The sequence below is a fragment of the Lepisma saccharinum genome, chromosome 23 (genome assembly GCF_977018435.1).
Source record: "Lepisma saccharinum chromosome 23, izLepSacc3.1, whole genome shotgun sequence".
NCBI classification, from domain to species: Eukaryota; Metazoa; Arthropoda; class Insecta; order Zygentoma; family Lepismatidae; genus Lepisma; species Lepisma saccharinum.
In genome coordinates, this window is record NC_139251.1 from 47435157 (window position 1) to 47462169 (window position 27013).

The 27013-nt window shown below is 37.1% G+C and overlaps 2 protein-coding genes across 3 annotated transcripts in view; one reads left to right on the top strand and one right to left on the bottom strand.

The window, feature by feature from the left end:
* Vav (Vav guanine nucleotide exchange factor) overlaps positions 1–8482 on the bottom strand; it is a 73842-nt gene extending 65360 nt beyond the window's left edge. For both annotated transcript variants that reach the window (XM_083109996.1, XM_083109995.1), the window contains exons 1-2: positions 8111–8482; positions 2831–3006 (exon numbers count right to left, since the gene is read on the bottom strand). In XM_083109996.1, the coding sequence (XP_082966122.1) occupies positions 2831–3006; positions 8111–8353 (419 nt within the window). In that variant the 5' untranslated portion in view covers positions 8354–8482. The remainder of the gene's footprint in view (positions 1–2830; positions 3007–8110) is intronic.
* Positions 8483–9057: 575 nt separating this feature from the next.
* Positions 9058–25580, top strand: Surf4 (Surfeit locus protein 4). The gene is made up of 6 exons (XM_083144444.1): positions 9058–9178; positions 16782–17045; positions 18881–19013; positions 21490–21587; positions 23166–23345; positions 25110–25580. The coding sequence occupies exons 1-6, from the start codon at positions 9128–9130 to the stop codon at positions 25194–25196; spliced, it is 813 nt and encodes a 270-aa protein (XP_083000570.1). The 5' UTR covers positions 9058–9127; the 3' UTR covers positions 25197–25580.
* Positions 25581–27013: the final 1433 nt, after the last annotated feature.

A 27013-nucleotide genomic window follows, 5' to 3' on the forward strand; every position in this document is an offset into this window, starting at 1 on the left:
TGTAATTCCCATATTTCACCAATAAAAATTATTAGTATCTGTAGCCTATATGCTTCACAGACAAATTTTGCTACATCTTTAAAGTGTCACACACACACAACACATCCTCATAAATACCCTGCATGTAATCAGGCTACACCATAATACTCAAGTTTTTTTTTCATTTGTTAGCAGACACCACAAAGTACTTCAGTTCATTATGAGTCCAATCTCATGCCTAGAACCTTAATTCCTGTATGTGAAATGTCACACACATAATGCTGGAATGCCCCACATGAAGTACCGGGTGGCCAGAATTAAAGTTACCCAACTCAGAGCCCTCTGTAGCCTGTTTGAGGCATCGTAGAACTCTGAAATTTGGTGAATCCACTATGCAGACCATGGTAAAGAGGATGGCGATAAAATGAAAATTGTTCAATTTTCCACCACCAGGTTGAAATGTGGCGCTGTACTTCCATGATGGGTTGTAATAATGACGTAAACTGCTACAATTGGTTATGGATTTACATTTACCTTGCAATAAACGAGATATTATTTTCTCGCAACAAATGTCTTTCTAATTAATAACTCAGCTAAATAACTTAACGTAATTATTTGTACAACCCATCATGGAAGTACAGCACCACATTTCAACCTGGTGGTGGAAAATTGAACTATTTTCTTTTTTATCGCCATCCTCTTCCCCATGGTCTGCATAGTGGATTCACCAAATTTCAGAGTTCTACGATGCCTCAAACAGGCTACAGAGGGCTCTGAGTTGGGTAACTTTAATTCTGACCACCCGGTACATGTTGTTGCTTGTTTAAATACTGGCCATATTGGCCATTTCTTCTGAATTTTTTCATTATGTTAGTTAAATCTGTAATTAACGTATGGTGCATGTCCAGACATGCATTTAAGTTTAGATTAAAGCAATTAATGTACATATTAATTTGATCTGATTTTGAGCTACCATTGTATAGTTGTTTATATTTGTACCAATCATGGCTGATTTCTAATTTTTAATACAGTACTTAGTGTTTTGCTCGACACAAAATGGAACAAATAAAAGAATTTGAACTGCTGTTTTAAGCACACTTCATGCACAGAAAGGCTAATTACTGGACCTACAGTTTAAAGTGGAATCCGAACAATTGTGACATGTGTCCCCATTGAAAATTGAATCCAAGACCACTTGATTATAAGGCAAGGACGTTACCACCACGGCATCGAGGAGGCCCCATCAATAAAAAGAGTACTAACCAGAAAAAGTACATTTCTTACATTGGTCTCTAATATAAACAACAGAAATTTTAGTGGTATCTGATAACTTGAAACATAAGTATGAAAACAAATTCTGTTACTTTAGTATTATACAGGCAACCTCATTTGCCATTGACGAGGAATGCCTATGAGGTTAGGTTAGGTTCCGTTAGCATATCCTTTTTGCCTAAATAATTATTTTTAATTGTACAAGGGTTGATCAAATGAAAAGGTACAAAACGACACTGTCCGTGTAAATGAATACTTTATTCAAAGTATCCTCCATAGGCCTGAGCACATTGATCCCATTGATGAACGAGCCGAATGATTCCTTTTTCCCAGAATTCCTTTGGTCGTGACGCGACCCAGTCCTTCACAGCTTCCTTGAGTTCATCGTCTGAGGTGAAGCGCTTTCCTTTGAGATGCTTTTTCAGGGGACCAAACACATGGAAGTCACAGGGGGATAAGTCCGGACTGTAGGGCGGATGGTCTAGCTGCTCCCACTTGAACCTGGCCAGTTCCGTGTGTCCGACCCTGGAGACGTGTGGACGTGCGTTATCATGGAGCAGAACCACACCCTCCGTGAGCAGCCCCGGTCGTTTGTTCTTGATGGACCTGCATAGGCTGCGGAGTGTCTCACAGTACACATCAGAGTTAATGGTTCGTCTGTGTTCAAGGAATTCCACAAGTAGCGGACCTTGCACATCAACAGTCGAATTTGCCAATGATAACGCCATCCTGTCCGAACACGCACTGCCACGTCACTTGGACGGCGCTCTGTATCGGAGCCTCTGCTCTCTCCTGCGCATGCACGTTCCCCTGCATGCTCCGAAGCCGCGTGGCGACTCCAATCGCACCCCTACATATCACGCTACGTTCTCCCATTGCGGCATCGGTATTTTATAAACGATTCCGTTGTTACGACGTTTCGTACCTTTTCATTTGATCAACCCTTGTATTTATGCTAATGGAACCTAACCTAACATCGTAGGCATTCCTCATTAATAACAAATGAGGTAGTCGGTATAATACTAAAGGACCCAAATTCCTAATATATTACTTGAAATAGAATGGAATAAAAGTCCCATGCAGAAACTAAATCATTGTTCATTTCAACAACACTTCACCAAAGAGTGAAGTGACTGTCATATTCTTTGTGTCACATTTAAAGGTGTGAAACTTGCAAACACACATACAGTGGAAACTCTATTAGATGTGCAGTGGGATCCATAAGTATTGCACAGCAAATTGTCCATGACTATTTTAGTTAGTGTCTATCCTCATCCTACATATTTTTAATTTCTGTATTTTTACGTAAACTGGTTCAGATGTTGTAACCAGATTGTTTGGTGTTTTGTGTCAGTTCTTGAAGCTCTCATTGTATAAAACAAAGGGAGTAAACATGGTGATGGACAATATGCTTGGTAATACTTATGGATCCCACTGTACAGAGCTAAAATGTCAAATGATGAGCATGCACATCGCAGCAGTGAATGTGTTAAATACAAAGCAGTAAACCACTGTTATAAAACCCAAAGAATGAGTGATTGGAATTGGTATGTAGTCAAGACAAGCAAATTATACTTACGAGATGTTAGTTTTTTGAACTTTAGGGCAATTTGAAAGCTTGGAAAGTGTGCAGAATACCCGAAACAAGTCGGATAAATCAAACAACATTAGAGGCTCAAAAAGGTCATTTTCTGTTAGGTCGAAAATCCCCTGGCAGGTCTGAAGGAACGTTTTGATGTTTCTCAGGCACAAAAACTGAAAGACAAAAAATATTAATAATACATTTTCCCAGGGGACTGATAACAATAAAACTAGTAGCATACAAAAAGATCATGTATCTTCATAGTACACAGGTTCAAAATTAATTTGTGAAACTTGCAAACACACATACAGTGGAAACTGTATTATATGTTTTTCAGGGAACGTTGACTGAAAAACTTATAAAGCAGGAAGATGTGGATAATGTGGGAAAATTTTCTAACATTGTTCTTTACTCGGTCCATAAAACTACACATTTAAACAACAATTGATGCAGTGTTATGTGAAAATGTAGTTGAAAAAATTTCCATCAACAGCAAAAAGTTGGACTGGAAAAAAAAAAGCGACATTTTACCCATAATTTACGATTTTAATAGTTCAGCTTCAGGAATTCATTACAGAAAGTTTCCTGTGTGTTGTGACAGTACTGAATCTGATTTTTTTGGTCGTATGTTCATCAAAGAAATGGCTGGTAAGGTTGTCACTATAACACACAGACATGCCTCTCAACTAAAGTCAACTGGTGAAGTGTCAACATACTCATCTGTTCAGACATGGAAAACTGTCACAATCGATGAACTGTACGAGTTTTTTGCTTTAACTTTTGTGATGGTTTGAAATAAGAAGTCTGTCTATTCGTGAGTACTGGTCTAAGGACTGGTTTCTGCATTCAGAAAGTTTACTCTTCCAGTACTACAGTTGATTCCCTCTCCGTCACTACTACTTCACAATCAATAGGATCATACCTAGATGTGTACAAGTACATATACTTGAACAACTGTACGTATATCAGATGTTGTAATTCATGCCTTGTATTCTTTTATGATAAATAAATAGATTTTATATCAAAACAGTTTTTTCCTGGCATGGTAACTGAGTTGGTCTTCGACGGTAGCATGTTGAATTTTAACATGGTAGGGTTAATGACGATGATGAGGATGAGTAGTGGTATGATGAAATTGATGAAGGGACACACACAAAGAAAACCCATGCCTAGGGTAGGATTCAAACCCAGGACTCCTGGTGCTGTAGGATGCTGTGCTAAACACTCGTCCAAAGCGACCGGCACAAGAAAAGATAATAAAGTATTACTTACTTCCTTGTTCAGTTACAAATTGTTGTTGCTACATCATTTTGATTAAGTTCTTGCAATGGACATTTCCACTCAATTTTAAAAACTACACCCTGGAGAAATGATCCCTGCAAGTTCTCCCGTTGCTCTGTGTTCAGTTTAAGGCAAAAACGAGACTTCCAAAGTTGCAAGGATAGCGTTGCACTGAAAACATGCCCCACCATGTTAATACGTCACTACTTAGAGAGAGAGCGTTCAGTTTACTGGGGGAGCCAACGTGTGCAGCAGTTTTACAAATCTGTACAGATTTAAATAATGGAAGAAGGATCCATAGTGCAAAGGAAAGCTATCCGTTGTAATGATCATACGTGTATTAAATATCCCCGTTGCTCACATGCAAGATAAATGAAAAGGTTAACCTGCGTGCGTGTTCTCAGGTCATGTGAAAAATATTGCTTGTAAAATTGGTTACTGACCAAATTTTCAAAAATATATTTTAAACTTATTTATCGAAACTTACCATTAACTATGTAGTGCAAAATAAGAATTTTCACACTATTCACTTTATTTATAAAGCCTATTTCACTTTCCTTCCATAAAGCAATTTCAGTTTGTATGTCATTTCTGTTACGCAAATTATGATCAAATATTTTTGTGAAGATAAGAGAAAATTCACTGAGAAGATTACATCAGTTAAGGAAATAATGTGTACAACATTATACCCCATACTGAAATGGTAATACATTTTGAATTTTGTACTGCGAAAAAAAGGATCCTCATCTCTTTACCCGGAACACATTAATTGGTTGGTTCACATCACCACCACTAAGGATCTTATCCAGATGAGAGTTGTAAATGTCTCACGGTTATCGAGTCTCATCTTGATTTATAAACATCCGTCTCGGTTTTGGAGGACAATCCTTGTTCTCTTCTCAACTCTCAAAAAATATAGAATTTACAACGTATGCAAAGGGTTATTGTACAAACTTTCACAGTACATACGGATTATAACGACAAAAAACTTTTCTTAATGATTTTTTTGTTTGTTTGTTTGTCTCCTTGTTTCGACGCTACGAGCCCTCAAAAACTGGATATTATCCTGCTTATATATGCAAACCAAACCACCAACTCACAATTACCACGGATGAACAGGCGTTGTAATTATTATACACACAATTCATGATTTATCTGATGAAGTCGCATGTTCCAGGTTTGATTGATTTATTTTATTTTACTTCGAGTTTTGTGCCTCTTGGCTAATTTGCGAAGATGGGGATGATTGATGAAATTGATGAAACAACCATGCCTGAGTGGGATTCGAACCCGGGCCTCCTTGATCCCAGCCATAGGGTCCGGTGCATGTTCCAGGTTTGACTCTCGACATGGGCATGACTGTTCGTTTGCGAATGTCCTTTCATTGAACTGGAAATTGTCACATTGGAGGAGTTTTGTAGAGACTTTAAGGACAGCTAGGGGATGCTTCTATTGTTAACGTTAGTGTTGCTCACGAGACGAGACAGTTCCCGTTTCATCTCATAAAAGGAGATGGGACAAGCGAATGTTTTCGAAATGAGACAGGACATACCAAAAGTTTTGTTTCGTATAATGGGCAGGTTGGGTGATACTTATGTTGTGCTGGTTGGTGGTGGTAGTGGGGGGGTTCTCCTGCACCCCGACTTGGAATACTGCTTGTAGTCATTCATCTTCATTGTCGCAATTAGCCAAAAGTGGGAAGAAATGTGATGTTCCAGAAGATACATACTAAATTAAAAATGCATTCTCATCGTTGAAATTAAACAAAGTGACGGAAAAGCAACGTACAAGTAGGATAAATACATAAATTTGCAATATAGCCTATATATTAACTGAAGAAAACTGTCGTTTACTGCAGGAAATTTAAAAACTCCGTGTACCTTTTTATACCGTATCACCTCTTATATTGCAGAAATTGGCTTGTAAACCACACTGGGTAAAAATTTACTATAGTTCAAACACCTATAATTTCTTCGTTTCGTCACTTTTTGACATTCGTACTTACCTATCTGCTCCGTGGAACATTCCTTAACATGTATTGACGTTTTTTTGATCAAAGTAATTGCAATTTTTCACATTACGAGTACTTCTTTCTCATAGCCTTTTCGCTTGCCTGAGACACAATATGGCGCGTACACCTTCCTACATAATTGCACGTCGTATTTGTCTTTTGTCGATTTTCATTCGTTATGCAGAGTTTCAACCTTCGGAACCCACGAAATACCCGTGAACAAAGATCATCTGATGTAATTTTTTTTTTAAAAACTTTTTCACATTTTTTTACGAAGGAAATTGTAATGTTTCATGGTGCTATCCGTGAATGGTTTTTGGGGCTATCCATCCCAGAATCGGTGGGAAATTTAAAGTAAAAAATTATTTTCGTTTGAAATTTTTGAGTCCAAATTTCCCACCGAATCCGGGGTCTGCCCCTGGGGTAATTGACCTACTTCCCCTAACCACTAACGCGGCCCCCAGTCTCCGCTCTGCTAAGGCTCCCTGGCTTTCTCTATAGAGTCCCGGTTAAAGGCATGTTAGATATTGGCCGGAGTCACCTGCTCCCAAATAAGACCCAAACTTTTAAATTTGAAGAAATTAGTTTCCAGGATACGGAAAACTTACCTGAATTTCACCACGCATCCACAACACGTCATATTAGGCATATACCCACAGGCCATTCCTTCTAAAGAGTAGCTTACATTCTCTGACACATTTTCGACATTCCTTTCTTTTCTTCACGATCCTGTGTTCAATTAAATTAAAATAATCCACTGGATCTTCCACACCCAGTACGAATTTCACCACGCATCCACGACACGTCATGTTTCTAACTTTTGTTGCAAACATAGACAGTTCGAAACACTGGATACCCAATGAACATGAACAAAACACAATCACGATGCATGATGATGTACGAAGGTGTACGCACCAAAGGCTATTCTCTGTCGGAGCATGGATTTTCAATGAAAAACATGCATTTCCACTATGATACATTCCCACATCACACAAAACACCTTCCCCATGTTAGACAATGCTACAGGAACTTATTACGGAAAGTAGTTTCTTCTGTAAAAATGAAGAAATCTGTTTGAACTAGAGTAAATTAGTACCCCAGACTGTTCTATGTTGTTATTTTAAAATTTGTGAAGGAAATATTATGACGAAAATAATTGTAATTCCAGAAAAGGCATTCTTGTAACAAAAAGTTCTTGCCAGTCAATGAACAAGGCTGTTCATGTGTTCAGCCATCGACTGTTCTGGTTTTGCTTTTTCAGCCTAATGGGGAAAAACTCCTCTACCGAGTGACTGAATTATAGTAAATACTACTATACTGTTAGGGCATAATTCATCTCCAAGAAATGGAGCACAGATTTTTGCACTGGAAGTTATAAAATACTTGTTTTACACAATAACAAATGACATTTTCCTGTGTCTTTCATGGCCCATGCTAGGTTTAAGGGACGAGCAGAGACGTTAAGAGAACGTCTAGTCTGTGCAGAGGACGTTATCATATCAGTGACGTAGGAGGTGAATTTCAGCGGTGTTCGAAGGCGTTTCTCGAGAACCAAAATAGATATAGCAGATATATTTTGCACATCTCATTTTTGTGCCATTATCCATAAAATGAATGGATTTAAACCGTTTTTCATATCAGAGTGGAAATGTCCATTTTGTATTCACAGTAGCAAGACCACAAACAGATAACAGATGATATTCAGGGCATTAGTCTTCCAGAACATTTTCATTTAAACGGTTTGAAGGCTGTAAAGAATTCTCCCGGAACTTAATTCATTGAAGTTGGCAAGCCTATCATCCAGCCAGTCACACTACCGAAATTTGAGCTTCATTGTACAGTTCTGTATTATGAATGATTAAAGCAATGCCTTATGTAAGAAAAAGAATTTCTTAGGTTTCATTTTTTTTTTTTTTTTGTAGAAATAATTAGTAGATAAACAACACTGAAATAATAATTTTCATGCAACGTTATTCGTGTAGTACCTGAGCCATTTGCGGTTTTTGGTTGACTTCTCTCATGTCAATGCATCCTTGATCCAAAGTATTTAACAAATTACATAGCAAAACACCATCCCTTAGTGTATAAACCAGATCATGTATAGTTGCTGCAGGCCAATTTGCCTTGTGATCGGATCGCAAAACTTTACATCTTGTCAACCAAGCTGCACAATCTCGCCACAATTCACTTGATACTCTCACTGGTTCTTGCCTCTGGTTTTCATCCATGTTACCTTAAAGATTTGTATTCATGTTATGTGGATAAAAACTCATTAATACAACGAACAGTTCAGGTATATAATCATAAACTTTATCTGACATAGGCTCATAACCTTTCTTCTTCTCTTTCCTCGTAGATATCAGATGTACCAAAGTACATCAGTGATAGTGATAGTACTTTATAGATTTTCTTTCTGTATTCGCATTAAGTTTTCATTTGTTTTGCAAGTTGCATATTTTCTAGTTTTTCTACATCTAATCATCAATTTCCGTCTCTTTTTCTAACCAGCCACAGTTACTATTTACTCTTTGCTACTATTCAATCTATGGGGCGGGGGTCGTTACGCCAGTAAGTGCGAGATATTATTTTGACACTTTTAAAGCAAAAAATATTTAAATCAACATATCCTGAACGTTTAAATTAAAAAAATTGGATATGTGGTTTGGCACCAGCAAATCAATCGTCCTTTTTTTTCTTTCATAAATTTCGTCTCCAACCGGCATTACAAATTACAAATTCGCTTTTTCCTTGAAGTTGGTATCTATGACGGAAGGAGAACAACAACAGACACTCGGCCGGTCAGCTTATTCAATTTTCTGTCTCAATACTGAGAAATAGAAGGATGAAGATTATAATTAATTTTAATATGAAAATACTTTTTATTTAATTATAAAAATTTAATTTATGTGTTAAGAGTCCAATGTGTTATATACTCAGTTTTGAAACTGACCGGAAGTAGTCTTCTCGGAAAGCCTCCACATCATTGCCTGTGCACTGGCACGATGGCTTGGCAAGAAGAAGTTATATCAAAAGCAGAAGATATTGCCGATCAGGTAAATAATATCCTGAATGGTGCTTAATTATACCAAAGTGACGTGAAGTCAAGTGTAAGGGTCTGTCCTCTTTGGTTGTTGCTGATGTTCCTGCTCAAGTACGAAATTGATGGTAGAACTATCAAAAACATCTGCTTAAACTTGTGTGCAAAGTTAATTTGTTATTAATATTTTATTAACTATTGAATGCTCTCTCTAGCATATTGAAGTTAGTATGTAACATATTTTAAGAATACAAGATCAGCTCTGAATCCTAGATTGTGTTTTTTCTTGTCTATCCAGACATTGCAGCAATGTATACTAGATATACTTTCCACTTGACCTAGAATTTTGAGGGTTAAGTAGACACAAAAATAGTACGATGAAAGTGTGCTAGAATGTGTGCAGTGCTTATGAATAAAATTTTCACCAGAAGTGTGTCATAAGAGAAATGTTTCAAATGGAGCATATGGTTACCCGAAGTTTTATCAATACCCCTTTCTAAGGGTTCGATGATATAGTCTAAGGCCAAAAATATGCACAAACGTTACTTCAGCTGTAGAGAGATTCGAGCCTTCGTTAAAAGGTTGCCTTTGAGAATTCAATCTGTGTTGTCTCTATGTGCAGTCAACATAGAAAAAATCTGTCAAATGAGCAACAGAAATTGAATTTTCAATTTACTTTTCAGTCATCGTGTGCTTTGTTAGAAATTGCGGCCCAAGTTCCTATTGTTTTATTGCGATTTCATCATGCTACGAATGCAATTTTTACATGGTTCGATTTCGATGTACGTCTGTTAACAAATACTGCGGAGGTGTAGCGATTACTTAAGTTTTTGTTCAATATATGCTTTCGTGGTTAGGTTTGGTTCCCTTACCATTAAAATAAAGTCCCTAAATGCATTCTACTAAGGTTCCGATTTACTTCTACATTCATTCCCACGCTTCTACGATATTTACCGTCGCTTTTTGAGAAGTGCGTAAGGTAATTTTGAAGTTGTTGTTTTTCGGTAACAGTATGGTATAGTGAAAACACATTTCTTCAAATTTACAGGAGAAACTACTTACGGAACTGAGTTTCTGTAGACTTTTGGAAGCTCGTAGAAGTGTTTTCGGTAAATTTCTCGTATCGGACAAACGAATTCTTTCAAATTTACAGGAGAAATTACTTACCGTATGCAGTTTCTTTATACTTGTGGAAGTTCGGGGAAGTGTTTTCTCGCATCATTCATTGCATTTGGCCGGTAAATCATCTATTTTTCGATATAAATGTGTGACCGATGCACGAAAGCTCTTGCATCCATTTACTTTCAGGTGGATGTAGCCTGTGTGTGATGACGTAATCCCGGGCAGTGTTTCCAAACACGTGTTTTTGTAACTGAAGAAGGTACGTTTCCGCAAATGGTTTGTGGGGCTATGTGTCAATGGTTCGTGGGGCTATGTGTCAGTGGTCCGTGGGGCTATGCGAGAATGGTGTGTGCGGCTAAGCATATTTTTTTTCGAAACCAATTTTTCACTATTGTAACCTATACGTGACCCTACCTAACCTAACCTTACCGGAAATGGTTCGTGGGGCTATGTATGAATGGTTCATGGGGCTATGTGTCAATGGTTTGTGGGGCTACATAGGTATTTTTGGGTGCAGTGGGGTGGAAACACTGCATGCCGAGTATGATAGTGAAACTGTGATCGCCATTTTGCGTGTTACCGAAGGCAAAAAGAAACGAAGAAAACTTACTCGATATGTCGCAAATAGAACTTATTTCGGAGCGATTTTACAATACAGGGAATTTCTCCATTTTGTTTGAAATTCGGCATACTCACTAATTTTGGCCCCCTAATCACGAATCTGCAGTCAAAATTTGGCGCTCACACGTGGAAATAGCAAAATAATCGAAATTAAGTTCTTATTTCCACACCCTCGATTTCCGAATTTCCCGCCGGTTCCGGGCTCCGCCCCTGGGGTAATCGACCTACCGCCCCCAACCGCTATCGCGGCCCCGCCTCCGCTCCGCTCCGGCTTCCCGCCTATATCTATAGACTCCCTGTTAAGGGCATGTTAGAAAGTGGCCGGATTCACCTGCCCCCAAATAAGCGCCAAATTTATACGTGAGCGCCAAATTTTAAGTGCAGATTCGTGATTAGGAGACCCAAATTAGTAAGTAACCGAAAATTCAAACAAATTGGAGAAATTCCCTGTATTGTTAAATTATACCCTTATTTCCATGAAATAATCGAAATGCCACCTTCAGCAATGTTTCTCAATGCAGAATACGTAAGTACGAATATTCATATTAAATGAACTAGCAAATTTCAGCCGTTTGTCCGATACGAGAAATTTACCGTGTTTTCTCCCTTCGTTCAACTTATTCGGCTGGTAAATCATATGTTTTTCGACATTAATGTACCTCCGATGCAAGATAACTCTTGCCGTCAACTACGTGAATCAAAGTTTCGTGCGTTCGATTATGTAACCCCCTGTTAGTGTAGCAACCACGTGGTAGTTTTAGCAGATGACGTGTGAGCATTTTTTTTCCAATTTAATTTTCTATTTTTGCCTAACCTATCTGAACCTAACCTTCCGTGAATGGTTTGTGGATCAATTTTAGCTTAAAAACCTTCTGTGAATAGTTTGTTTGGCATTTTTTGGTTAATAAGTTTGGAAACACTGCATATCAGCTGACGATAGACAACATGAGTCAAGATTTGCCTGCCATATTGTGTGTAATGAAAGCGAATGAGCAACGAACAATAAATACTTGTAATGTGAAAAATTATGTTTTTTTCAACATAAATAACTTTTTTTGAGTCCAAACAGTGCTTATTACTTTAAGGAATGTTCAAATTTCGTGTCACAATGATTTCCAAAATTCTACGATAATTAGTCTTTGTGCTAGGAGAAATCATAAAACAATCGGAACTGTTACCCATTCGATGACAACCCACTGTCAGTGTTTCAAACTCCTTTTTTTTTTTTTTACTATGCTTGCCTAACCCAACCAAACCTAACCTAATCTAATCTTATGGAAATGGTTCATGGGGCTATCCGTCAGCTACCGTGCTACCGTGCATAATGGTTCGTGGGGCTATCCGTCAGCTACCTGGGCTATCATCAGCTACCCGTGCATAATGTATAATTTCCACCAGTGACAAACATGATAGCTAGTAGGTATTCTTCGGTGAAGAAGGTTGAAACACTGCATACCCACATTGTGAGTCAAGATGTGCCCGCCATATTGTGTGTTCCGGAAGCGAAGAAAGGAATAAAAAAAAAATCACCCTGTATGTGAAAGATTGTGTTTGTTTTCATGTAAAAGGCATAATGGCACCTTGAACTATGTTCTGCAATTCACAATTGGTAAGTATGAACCATGCGAAACACAAAATATCCAATTTTAATGTATCTCCGATATAATTAACTGTTTCCGAAAATACATCCGCCAAATGAATTTGAAATATATGTTTATTTTTTAACTTGAGGCAAGCAACCTAACCACACTGAGTGCTGCAAGTGTTAGATAGGCATACATTTGGACTTGGGTGCTGTGGAAAAATCTTGAAACACTTGGGTGCTGTGAAATGAAAAAGTTTGGGAACCACTGTTTTAGATAGTAAATTTAGGAGTAATATGCTCAATGCTATTAGCAAATTTCATTTTTTTTTCTTTTGGTTAGGAGTTTTTTTATCTTTGGATGAAGTATCTCTGTTATTTACAGTTCTATGCCCTGAAACAATATAATACATGGAACGTCAAAATCATATCATTAAAAATAATCAACGTAATTCTCAGTAGGTTCAACAGTTGGTCAAGGGCCATGTTAGAAGTACATCACCAGTGTTTGACTACAGTAGCTGCTTTATATTTATATTTTTAAAATTGGGACATTCCTTGGAGTATTGATCTTGCATTTAAGAAAAACTGTCTACATGTTTCAAAACTAATCTTCTCCATGTCAGCCTCTCCAAATTTTATTTGTGAATACAAGCACTTATAAGGACATTAACCCCTGAAGTCAGGATTTAAAGGTCCTACTTGCTTTACCCAAGGTGATATAATTTTAATGGCACCCGCGGACCACGGAAATGTATAGAGTACATGAAAACAAACAACTTTTCTCAGTAACATTTTTCTCGTTGGTGCGTCATTTCGGTGCTACAGTCGTTGGAAAGAGCCCGTTTTGCCACCTGAATGCTGGCAACCACACACAACATTTGATTGTATTTGTGACGCCATATCCCGTCGTGAAGCGATGCGTTCCAGGTTGGCAGGAACACGCACATTATGTGAAAAATGACATAGCTGCAATCAGCCACATTATGTACCGTAAAACAAAACGAGAACCTAAGAGGAAGTAAACAAACGATACGAAAAATGGTAGAAAGAAAATAGAATTCAAGTGGAAGTGGTTATATCGAATTTTGTCTCAGCTTGCATGTTACCAAGTTGGCACCTACAATTTAGTCTATCCACTTCGTCCTTCTGATACTAGTTGTCTGTGGCACTGAATGGATGACAAAATAGAAATGAAAGAACTCAAAATTGCAAAAGTAAACAACACATAATATAATGTATATTGAGGCCATTATGAGGCAAGGGACAAAAATGGTTGAAAATACATGGATATAAGTAGTAGTAATATAAGCTCTCCGACGACTGTGTTTATCTATGCACCGGATACACATTTAATAGTTTGCAACTGTGAACAGGGCAGTATATTCACTACTGATTCATCATTAGATTGTTACTGTTGTTCGTGGGGTTTAGCCGTAATGTAACAACGTGAACCTCAGATACTTCCGTTATCAGCACAAAAGTGCCACAAGGCATCTGGACACACACCTGTAGATATCAACCTCGCAACAAGATTTGCAAATATTTGACATGTAGCTGGGCGTAAACAGCCACATGTAAGCTGTATGTCCAATAAAATTTATTGTTGTTGACATTTGACATGTAGGCTGAGACAAAATCCGATATTGACACTTCATTTTAAATACGCTTTTTACCATTTCTCATATCGTTGGTTCACTTCCCCCCTTCCCCTGAGGTGACTGCTGATCATCTGGCTGGTAGGCTATGATGTTCGGTCTTCTGGATGCGTATTTCACTTCGTTTTACAGCTAATAATGTGGTTGGTAGTTCAAAATATTTCACAAAATTTGTGCGTTCCTTTCAACCCTTCCGTGTGCTATTTCGCAGCAGGAAATGATGTCACATATACGATCAAATTTTGTGTTGGGTTGCCAGCATCCAGGCAGCAAAACTGGCCTTTTTTAACGACTGTAGGGCTGAAACGACACACCAATGAGAAAAATGTTACTGTTGTTTGTTTTGATGTCCTCTATATGAATGTGTGGTCCGTGGTCGCCATTAAAATGACAGCCTGTATAGTGTAATTAAGTGACCATTTCAGACTTATTTACCCACAGTGTCCTCTGTCTTGACTGGTGTGAATATTTGTACCGGATCCAATTTGAGCATCACAATGATGTTTTGCAGTAGTCATCTTTTTCACTATTAGCACAATTTGTATTACATAGTTTACACCATGAATAATTTGCAAAATTACTATTTACATTTTTTGAGAAGTTCCATTGGCAAGAATTTACAATTTGCTCATGGTGTGGTATTCTAACGACAGTTTCAGAGAGCCATGCATCACACATTTACATCAGACCACCATTAACACAAGATTCTGCAAACATACATGTAAACATTATCTGAGGAGAGAAATAATTCAAGAAGAGTGCCATGTTAAAGAAAAAGAAAAATGCCATCTCTTATAAATGGAGACAGTGCTTTTCTATTTCCAATCTAGACATATCTGGAAAAGTCAGATTCTTTAGGTAAGATTAATGAAATCCCTGTTGAAAATTCCTTTTTGTATAAATTTAACATGTATGCAAATAACTTTGGTAACAAATGATTTGAGAGGAATACCATCACCGGAGTGTTTATTTGTGTTTGTTAATTTTAGCCAGCCTTTGTTGGTATTAATAAGTTCCCTTAAATTACAAGGAAGGATAGATGTTTCCCTTGTGGTCAATCTATTAGGTGGACACTTCGCAACCCGTCGTTCTCTACACTGAAGAATGCTAGGAATTTTGCATTTCAAAGTAAATACATTAATGTAAGAATATTGAATATGCCAAGTTTTCATATAATTGAGAACAATAGGTAATTTCATGTGCAGTTCATAAGCCAGTCCATTAGTATTTCTTGCAAAGTATGTTTTCAAATGTATTTACAGCCAAACATTGTAGAGTGAAATATTGAAAGTGTTACATTGACTAAACAATGTGCAAATAAATGTTATGCCTAAAATAATGGTGTTACTAGGCTTGTTGGTAGTATTGATGGGGCCGTCGACCCACTGCACCCCCTTGAGAATTACGTTGATTTTTTTTTCTAAACTACAGATTTCAACGTTTTACGTAATATAAAAGTGGTTCCAGCATTAGGAAACCACAAGTAACGGAGATATTTGATTGTAAAGTATGACCCGCGTAAGCACAACTATAGCTAATTTTTCCCGTAAAAAAATCCCAAACAGCAGCAAAACTAACACTCCTGGTGTAAATATATATTCCTGACGTTACTACTACCCCAAATTTTAACTATGTTTGCCAAACCTAAACTAACCTAACCTTACTGATCATGGTTCATGGGGCTATCCGTGAATGGTTTATCGGGCTACCCGTGCATGACGTGAGTGCCAAATTTTATCTCCAGATTCGTGATTACGAGGCCTAAATTACAATGTCTTACATAATATAAAAGTGGTTCCAGCGTTAGGAAACCAAAAATAACTGAGATATTTGATCACGAAGTATGGTCCGCGGCAGCAAAAGAAACTCCTATTCCGGACAACTTTCACTCCTTTTTCCCGTAAAAAAATTCCCAAATAGCACCAAACTAACACTCCTGGCGTAACAAGAAATCATCGAAACATGTACAACGAAAAAGCGTAATTACTATCATCTTGACCTAATTATTCAAGGTAAATGATAAATGCACCTGGAAAGCATACATTTACCAATCCGTTGTTGCATGGGCGAATTGTGTGAAGTAGCACCCGAATCACGGTCTATTCACCAGGAACGCGTGCCCTGTAGATAACGGGTATCACTTATCGCACAACATTTCAGCAACCTTCTGTCCTGATGTCAAGTGAGAAAGCTTTTTAATTTTTGGCTAAATGCCTTATATTTATGCTAATGTTACCTAACCTAACCTCGCAGGCATTCCTCGTATGACGTTGGAATGCTAATGTTGCCTAACCTAACCTCGTAGTGTTGTAAGATAAGCGAGAACCACGTCATAATACGAAGATGGCAAAGTGAAAATGACGTCCAAAAAAACTCTCATTACTCCACTATAATACTTCTCCTTAAGCTAAAAACAACACAAATCGGTCGTATACAAAATAAGCTTCATAAATGACACAAAAAATCATCACCTTATCGTGGGGGTACGGAGGGTTGATGGTACGGTATTGATAATTCATATTGTGTAAAGTGCTGCAAATATATGTCTGAATCATATTTATAATCCTGGCATACATTTTTGCACCTACCATATCATAGTCCCATTTGTTAATTGTTACTTCTGTTATTTCCCGTAGGTTCTGAGGCATGGAAAGCATGTGCTACCAACAGTTGCAAGATTGTGCCTTATATCAACATTCCTTGAAGATGGTCTTCGGATGTGGTTTCAGTGGTCTGAACAGCGAGAGTATATGGACATGTCTTGGGGTTGTGGATATTTCTTAGCAACATTGTTTGTTCTTTTAAATCTTATTGGACAGTTGGGTGGGTGTGTCATGGTGATCTTAAGATTCAGGGTTCCGATTGCCTGTGGAGTGTTATTCTTTGTAGTTGTATTGCAGGTAGGTTTCAAAATTATATTTAATTTACGTTCATATTAAGATTGCACAGGTTGGTCCAGTTACCATGCATGTCTGCAGAGATGACCGCTAGGGGCACACTTAGAGACACTAGAGACCTGCAAAATTGGCATCGGTCATTCCATGTCAAGTGAACCAATGAAAAATAGCTGACCATCTCTAATTTTATTGATACTTAGTTGTTATGAAGTACCACCTAAGGTAGGAAAAATTGCAGATTTGTATCTGTTGTAGTTCTCCAGTTAGAACCCTCTGAAATATGGAAAAGAGCATAATTTTCGGCACACATGTAATCACAAAAGAACTCATAAATCAAGCTAGAATTGACATAGCAGGTTGGGATAAGAACCAAATTGTTGCTTTTGCTATGAGCTTTTAATTAGATATATCACATGACTACTTTTCAAATTTTTGTCATGTCAAGGTCATTCAAACTTTTTTTGAAAATTTTAAAAAAATACACATAGAAACATACATATTTCAACATCGAGTCTTGGAAGTTTTGTTATGGGATCGCAATGGGATCATAGTTTTTGACATGTATAAACAAATACTATACACTAGATAAGACCATATGACATGGGAATATTGCAATGTAAATTCCTTTCCTTTGAGGTACATTGCACAGTGATTGGGATCCGAATTTAAACTGTAGGTCCAGTTCCAATTAGCCTACCATGGGCATGAAGTGGGATTAAATCAAACTTTTAAACATTGTCAGTGGTGCAGGAATGTTTTTCATTTGGGGGGGAGTACAAAATAAATCCTTTAAAAAAAATCCAGGTTCTGCCTAACTGCTGCTGATCCAATATATAAGGTTGTCTGAATGTGGACATATGTAAATCCTTGTTCTTGTACTGGAACTGTCACCATGTGGCCACTAGCAGAAAAGAATGAGCAGATCTTCTCCCTGCCAACACTTCTTGACCTCTTCACTTTTGTTGGAGGATCCTCCTCAGGAAAGACCCCAGGCGGTTGACTTCTGAATGACATCATGGAGAGGCAGAGGGAGACTTATTTAATCGCCTTTAAATATAATGAGCCACGGTAGCAAAGTCGGCACGGTGTCTGACTACCATGCAAGAGACCTGGGTTTGATCCCCGGCAGGGAAAATTGGGATTTTTTCCACCTGTTCAAGCAGCTCCAGTGCCCACCCTGCATCATATAAAGTGGGTACCTGGATGGGATTCTGGTCCACCTTTGGCCGTGATCAAGAAAGTGTGGGGCCCTAACTCCACACCCATTATACACTTTCATGGCATGGTGCAGTGCACAGAGGAGCACTTTACTTTTTTTAAATATAATGCTTAAAATGTATATTCACAATAAAAGTTGACTGAATTCTATTTTGTTGTCTGTAAACAAATGAAGTGATTGACTTTGGTTTACCAATTTCAGAAGGGTTCAATGCTAATTGTATGACATGGCAATTGCATTGCATGAAAATTGAAGGATGGGTCTTTAAACTATGTAACTCAATAATGACCAAAATGCCAGCATGTTTTACCAAGAGCTCTTCAATTAATTAATTGTGTCCCTAGAGGTTTTATATATATATATATATATATATATATATATATATATATAATATTATTATTAACATATTGCCCTTCAGTTTCTTATCTTGGATGAATTCTGTTTATATAGTCTTTGTGATGCTGCCTGGGTTTTTTCAAGTTGCTCATTATCCATATAATACATGATCCACTATTATGCATGCATTTCTCACTATTGAAATCCATAATGGGTCATCTCTAGTTAATGCCATGTGGGAGCTGTGTTTATAAATAAAATATGCTTGTGACTTTTTTTCCAGACAATTGCATACAGTATTCTGTGGGATCTTCAATTCCTCTTCCGCAATTTGGCATTGATTGGAGCATTGTTATTGGTTTTGGCAGAAAGCCGTGCTGAAGCAAAAAGTTTATTTGCAGGAGTTCCAACTCTTGGTAAGGTTTTATATTTTTTTATGTAACTATGGGCATGCATACAAAAATAAGATCATGCTGTGTTGAATCAAAAGTCAGAACAGAAATATGTTGTGCATGCACAATACTAGTACATATACATACTGGCCATTAAGTAGGGGCATGATTTCATAAATTATGTATATGTTTAACACATTTGTTAATTTAAATTCATTGGAACAAAGTCCAAAGTAAATATGAGGGCCTCCCCGATGGTGCAGTGGTAGTGTCATCACCTTGTAATCAAGGAGTCCCAGGTTCGACACCCGGTGGAGGCACATAGTGTTTCGGATCCCACTTTAAACTGTAGGTCCAGTCCCGATTAGCTTTACTGTGCATAAAGTAGACTTAAAACACCAACTCAAAGTACAAAGTAAATATGAATTTTGAACATTTGACTATTAATGAAAATTACATTCTTGTCTTGGTTAGTCTTTGCATGTTTCAAATAGAATAATGAATCCCAAGCTCCTTTCAGATTTTTTTTAATATTTGATGTACAGCTGTGGAAAAAAATATAGGGTGAGGCAGTCAAATGGGAAGATTTAAAATATTCACAAAAAAGAGAGAGAGCAAATATTAGTTAATTTTTGAACATGAGTTGAAATTACTAGTGTACCTGAAAAATGTTCATATGGTGTCAGTAAGATGGCATCCTAGGTTTTGCACACATTGTCGGAGTCTCAGAGTAAATCAGCTCATGACGCTTCGTAGCATCTCCAACGGAATGTTGTGGATCTCTTGCCGAATCCGCTCCTTCAAATTATCCCTGGTTCTTGGGAGGGTTGTCCTTGAATACTTTGGATTTGAGATAACCCCAAAGGAAAAAGTCAGGAGCCGCCAAGTCGAGGTGAACGGGCAGGCCACGGAATATCGCCGAATGTGCTGATGAGACGACCATGAAATGCGAGTCTAAGCACATCCATACACTGGCAGTATAGCTAGTTGCACCATCTTGCTGGAAGAGTGTTTCTTCATCTTGGTCATAGCCATGGAGGGCAGGCAGGAAAAATGTTACCAACATGTCAGCGCTTACCGTCACCGTGTTACAATGTTCATTTTTGAAAAAGTAGGGGGCCGTGATTCCACGAGATGATAATGCACACCACACTGTTACTTTTTCCGAATGGAGAGGTGTTTCATGGAGTGTGTGTGGATTAATTTCAGATGGGTGGATTTACTCTGAGACTCCGACAATGTGTGCAAAACCAAAGATGCCATTTTCAAAAAATAAACATTTTTCAGGTACACTAGTAATTTCAACTCATGTACAGTACATTCATGTTCAAAAATTAACTAATATTTTCTCCCTCTATTTTTTGTGAATTTTTTAAATCTTCCTGTTGGACTGCCTCACCCTATACTTCCCCCATATAGCCTTAATACCAATAGTGTTAGAGGGGAATTATTTCTTTCCATGACGGTACACACATTTCCAATCATAAGTACAAACAACATTTGTACAAATGTATGCTACTTCATGATTACATACAGTAATACTAGCCATCGGAAACACCTAGACATGAGATCTGTTTCTAGTTATAGATAGTTCACTTTCTTTATAAAAAATCTGAAGGCTTGTCTAAATTTTAAAAGTGGGTACAGTGCATTTTTGTAATTAATAGAGGCACATATTTTTGGTAAACAAAAAAAAAAAAAATGGTGCAAAAACAGTCAACTTCAGGTTTAAAAGCTACAAATAAAATAACATTTAAGTGTTGTAGTTGTGAAAAATGGGATCAAAGCGTTATGTAAAATTACATTTTGGTTTTAAAATTGTGAATATAATCCTAAATTTGATTTAAAACTGAACTTATTACACAAAATAAAGATGTCACTTCTAATAGCACATGCATGTAGTTACCATAGTATTAAGTTTATTCCTGCATAAAGGGATCCATTTTTGCTTCTCAAATATTTACAGCAGAATTAATCAATTTTCAGTGAATTGCAAAACTCTCAGGATAATTCTGACTTCAGAAAGTGTCTTGTCGGCAAATAAACTAAATTTCATGTTTGAGTCTGTTTCGCATTTTGCAGTTCATTTCATGACAAAACAATAGGAAAATGCACCTCGCATGTTTCAGAAACATTGAAAATTAACATTACAATGTGTTATTTCAAGTTTTGTGTTTTCGTCAGAAACAAAATATGCATGCCTCTAGTAATTAAACCCCTAAGATGTATTTTTTGTGCATTATGGTACACTACATTTTCAGGATAACATATAATTGAACTTTATTGTATTTCTTTGTATACTCCACATGCTCACAACCATAACGGCTATCTGTATTTTATCTAATGATTCTATCCAATAGCTTCTCTTTTTAGTTGGTTCTTTGGAGCTTAACACAGTTTTCTCAAATCTTGATATACAATAATTTAAGGAATGTTGCAGTAATGATAAGATATTATAAAATGTGTACTTCGGGATGAACATTCATTGTGTTTTTTGCAGGTGATAACAAACCTAAAAGTTATTTGCAACTGACTGGAAGAATTTTACTTGTCTTCATGTTTATTACTCTTCTGAGACTGGAGTTATCTATTATGCAGGTTTGTAAAATTTAATTTGTATTCAACGTAATCTGTCAGTTCTTCTTATAAGAGTTAATCAAGGAAGGGGGGTTCTCATTTAATCATAAAGTTGGTTGGGTTACACAGTTTTGGCTAGCAACTAATTTAAGTTGAACAGCTCTCAGAATAATTTGACTCCATGACAGTGTCAGTACGACAGGACTATCAACAGGGGTGAGATTTATACATTTTACCTCCCAATGACAAACGTTAAAGGAAGAAGAGGAGAATCAAAACTTGACACGGAATTTCATATTCGGCATGCTCCTGTGGTCACCACAATACACCAATGTGAGTGAAAAGTGTAGTATGTAGCAGTGCTATATTCCTACATTGCATTGAAAAATACGAACAATATATAATGAAAGTAGTGTTGCCATGTTACAGAAACAAAATCTGGAAAATCACATTGGTCCTTTGGACCAAATTTGCAGGGAAGCAGAAAAAAAGACATATCTTTGAGGACATGAAGTCCCAATCCCCCAATTTTGAAAAATAAAAACCTGAAAATTTCAGAAAATCGTATTTTGGGTAATTTTGAAAATTGCATGTCTTCCACTGGACCTCTATTTGCCACAAATCAGTGGGTGATAAGATAACATTTGTTAATAATAGTAGCAATAAATATATATATTATTTTGTCATTCCAATATGTCATACCTTCACATGTATATAAATGAACAAAAAACAGAACTGAATTATTTGTAGTTTTCAAGAAATGACACGTTAATTGCTGCCATGTGGAGGCTGTCAATATAACGACTGCTCGTCCTGTAAATATTAGTGAATAGATGTACTCTATGTGCAACATGTGTTTTGGCTTCCCAGGATTCTGAACCACGTTAGATTGGAAAGCTGGAACAAATTGGAATTTTATATATTGTGAAAAATTAAGGTAAATTAAAATTAAGTTATTTAAACTTGGAAATTCAGGTAATTGCCAAGAGAAAATTTCTTTTATCATGGCATTGCTTAATGAAGAATATGTTCCCCTTATTTGTAACTAGCCTAGCTGCGGTGGTCTAGTCGGTAAGGCCTCTGACTGCCATGCAGGAGACCCGGGTTTGATTCCTTGGGTGGGATTCCTCCAGCCTTGTCCCTGCATAAAGTGACTCTGGAGCTCACCCAACCTGAAATCAGTGTGAACCTGGAGGCAACCCTGCAGGGTAAAGGCAGCCAGAGGATGGTACTGATCAAATCACCTCCAAAATAACTCAGGTCGAGAATGTGTGGGGACCTTCCCCCATATTTCTTAAAAATGTGTCTTCATGGCACAGGAAACCTAACCTTTTTTTTTTATCTTTACCTAAACTGCAGTGTTCACGTTAGGCCTATCACATTTACACAATGAATTTTCTTTGGTCGTAAAATACAACAACTATGTGTTCACAGGGTGCTTCTCTGAAATGGTGTCGACCTTTCCAATATCGCAGTGGTGACAACTTGTAATCAAGGGGTTCAGATTCCACTGTAAACTGTAGCAAAAACAATAATATTACTGTAACCTAAGCTACCTATGCTGTTGCTGAACATTAATAAAGATTCTTTTTCCTTTAGATTCTTCAAAATCTGGTTGGGTCAGTGTTGATGATCCTGGTTACTATCGGATACAAAACAAAACTTAGTGCCCTGATATTAGTGGTTTGGTTAACGTTTCTGAATTTCTACCTGAATGCCTGGTGGAATATCCCAACATACAAGCCCATGAGGGACTTCTTAAAATATGATTTTTTCCAAGTAAGTGATTTGTATTTATTCTACATTGTGTATTTTGTTGTGTGAGAATATTACCATGGATTGCGATGAGTTTGTGCAATAGAAACCCTAACCAAAAGTCCTAAAGTTCCCGATTTGCCGGCCCCCGTGGCAGAGTGGTTAGCACATCGCACTACGATGCCAGGGATTGTGGGTTCGAATCCCAGCCTGGGCATGGATGGTTCTGTCATTTCATCATATCATCACTCATCCCCATGTACGCAAATTAGCCAAAGTTGGCACAAAAAGTGAAGTAAAATAAAGCAAATCAAGCAATCAAAGCTCCACATCCAGAACAGTGTTTGATTAAGTGCAGTGGATTGTGCCTCGTAGATAAAGTTTAGCATAGTGCGGGGGCAAAAACGTGGGGGGGGGGGGCAACTGCCTCCCTAATCGCCACCACTGATTAGATCAGTAGAACTGTAGCCCTCGAAAAAGAATAATTTATGGCACAATAGAAATTGGATTTCTAAGATTCATTGTATGAGCAGCATGTTAGAACATAATGTATTTCTGCATAGAATATTACAAGGTATGTACTTTCTAAGAATGTAAAACTTAATGCTGCTGCAAGGGGGAGAAGGGGTTCAGTATTAGAACATACTGAATGCCCCTCGTAGGTAGTAAAATTATTTTTTTATTGATTTAGTCATAGTTAGACCCACATATTTATTGTGAATAAAGCATCAAGATTTTGGTACAAAAACTGCACATTTCAGGATCAGAAGTGGTATATAAAGTAGCATTTGTGTGTTAAAATGTTGAATATAATCCTAAATTTGACTTTAAAACTATAGTTATTTATTACACAAAATAAACATTTCCCTTCTAATAGCACATTTATGTAGTTGCTAGAGTATTAGGTTTATTCCTGTGTAAAGGAGTCCATTTTTGATCCTCAAATATTCACAGCAAAATGAATCAATTTTCCGTGAGTTGCATAACTCACTGGATAATTCAAACTTCCGAAAAATTGTGTCAATAAATAAACTCTAAATTTCACGTTCAACAGTTTATTTTGCAGTTCATTTTGCAACAAAATAGTGTACGAAATTGTACCTCGCACTTCAAAAACATGAAAAATTCAAATTACAGTTGTAATATTAAGCCTTGTTTCCATATTAAAAAAACTAAGATCCTGACCAAGGCAGTTTATTAAGATATAAAGACACTTAACATGTAACGTTTCAATGCTGTATCAGGGTCTTCCTCAGACGAAGAACTAAACAAAAATGATGAATGATGATGATTTCACAACCACCGCGATCATCAATAAATAATCAAATTACTGGGACCGTCTCATTAAAGAAGCAATAGCCATACACTGGGAAAAGAGACTTATCTCTGCACTTCATTCCCTGAAGACGAGAGTGACGTTAGCTCTCGGAAGCCTTTCCGGAAATCACCTGGCTGATTGCCCGAGAAAACCTCTTCAATATACGCCGCCAGGAAAGCTTCAAGAATTATTACATGTTAAGGGTTTTTATATCTTAATGAACTGCCTTGGTCAGCATCTTATTTTTTTTTAAATTACAATGGTTTTTTTTTCGCATTTCAAATTTCATATTTTACATTCAAAAATGAATATGCATAGTTGAAAGTAGGAGATGATAAATCTTTGCTACTGATCTGCACTGCAAGTATATGCTAACTATTATTTATTACTATCAGTTCAGTATACGTGACTACTTAGATCTCTGGAAAAAATAATATGTGATCTAATGCAATTTCGTTAATCCCTTTCAGACGTTGTCAGTGATTGGTGGGTTGTTGATGGTGGTGTCACTTGGTCCAGGTGGAGTGTCTATGGACGAACACAAGAAAAAATGGTGAAAAGTAATATTTTTGTACTGGGGCTACAAATTTGTGATTCTTCATTGGGAAGCCAGTTTTCATTTTTTAAGTGTGGAAGAATAAAAAAAAAAGTCAAGAGCGAGTGAAGATGCAAGAAACAAGTGAAGAAGTGAGTCTGGAAATTATTATTATTATTATTATTATTATTTTGCACAAAAGATGAGTGAAAAATACTGTTTACATGGGATCTTGCCAGTAGTAAGAAATTGGGTGAGACTGCATCGAGTGTCAGTGATGTAATGGCTGCTAATAGCTTTCGGCTGTTGTATTTACGTCATTTTGTTCTTGAATGTGTTTTATCGAATCATGTTATTGGCTTGTTCTTGTGACGAAACAATATGAAATCCCAATTTAAATAATGAATTTGTTGTGTGTTTTGATGTTTTTTTCCCTCGTGATGTTTTGGTTGGGTGCAATTATGCCGTATATTTTTGTAAGTTTTATTCTGTGGCGAGAGATTCCAATATTGTATCCCATTTCATGCATCTGCCCTTCATTCCCCTGTCCTTACCCCTCTATACCTTTAAGAATAATTAGGATTTTCTGTGAAGCGTCCTCTCATAATGCATCTATTTAAGCATCAATACAGCTCAGCTCAAAGAAAATATATTTATCGTAAACAGTGTAGGTGGTTTGTTCAAGAATATGCGATACTCTTGCCGAAGCAATGGCACATCTGTTAAAAACAATTTCTTTACAGTATTTACTTAAAGGAAAACAATTGTGAACTTAAGTAACCAATGAACTTAATGGGTATTTTATGAATAAATAAATTTTGAATTGTTAAGAAAAGCTCGTTTGTGTCCTTTTTGTTATGTTTGTCTCGAAAGTATATTTTTGGATCCTGATACATAAACATGAATTTCAGGAGATATTTAATTCTGAAGAGGGGCAAATTGCATGTTATGTTGCTAATAGCCCTCCTTAGAAAGACCAAGCAGTTATTTCATTAATTCTTAGGAAGAATATCATATTCGTAACAATGTAACCTATGAGCTTTTGGGCATCAGGTATTGTGTAAGTAGAAACTTAACAAATTATTCATTGAAGTACACTTGTCTAGCATTTACTTCTTTATTTTTATACTCAAAACCAGTACTATATAAAATAACATGAAACATTTAAGATTTATTTATTGTTTGCACAGTTTACAATTTATATATTTTTATGAAAACTATATTGGAGATTGTTAAAATGAACAATGTTATGACTGGGATCTAATAAAGTGCGTGGTTCAATTGATAACTATGTCTGCCAACTGGACACTGGAGTATTTACTTTACTCACCAATGATAGAATTAATTAACCATTTCCGTTAACCTGGCAATAATTTCAAATTCAACAGAGCAGATGTTGAGTTGTCGAAGTGTTGTTTATGACTGCATGTAAAACAACAAAATTGTCTACGTAGAAATTTCAGCGAAAAAATGCAGGCTTGACCAGGACTCGAACCCGGGTCTTTGGCATACCATGCCATTGCTCTACCGAGCCAGCCTGGCCTCGCCTGCTTTTTTGCTGTCGCTGTTTTACCTGTGTGGAAATTTCTATGTAGTACATCTCCTGTGTGTGCCCAATCGTCATGAATTAACATCTCTATGCTGGGAGGAAGGAGTCAACGTCTACAGTGTTTCAAAGGCAATAGATGCCATTGCGATAGTACTAGCAGAGACTATTCAACATGTAAAACAGCAGCAGCAAAAAATCAGGCGAAACCAGACTGGATCAGTAAATCAGTGGTAGAACAAAGGCACAGTATGCCAGAGACCAGAATTCAAGTCCTGGTCAAGCCTGCATTT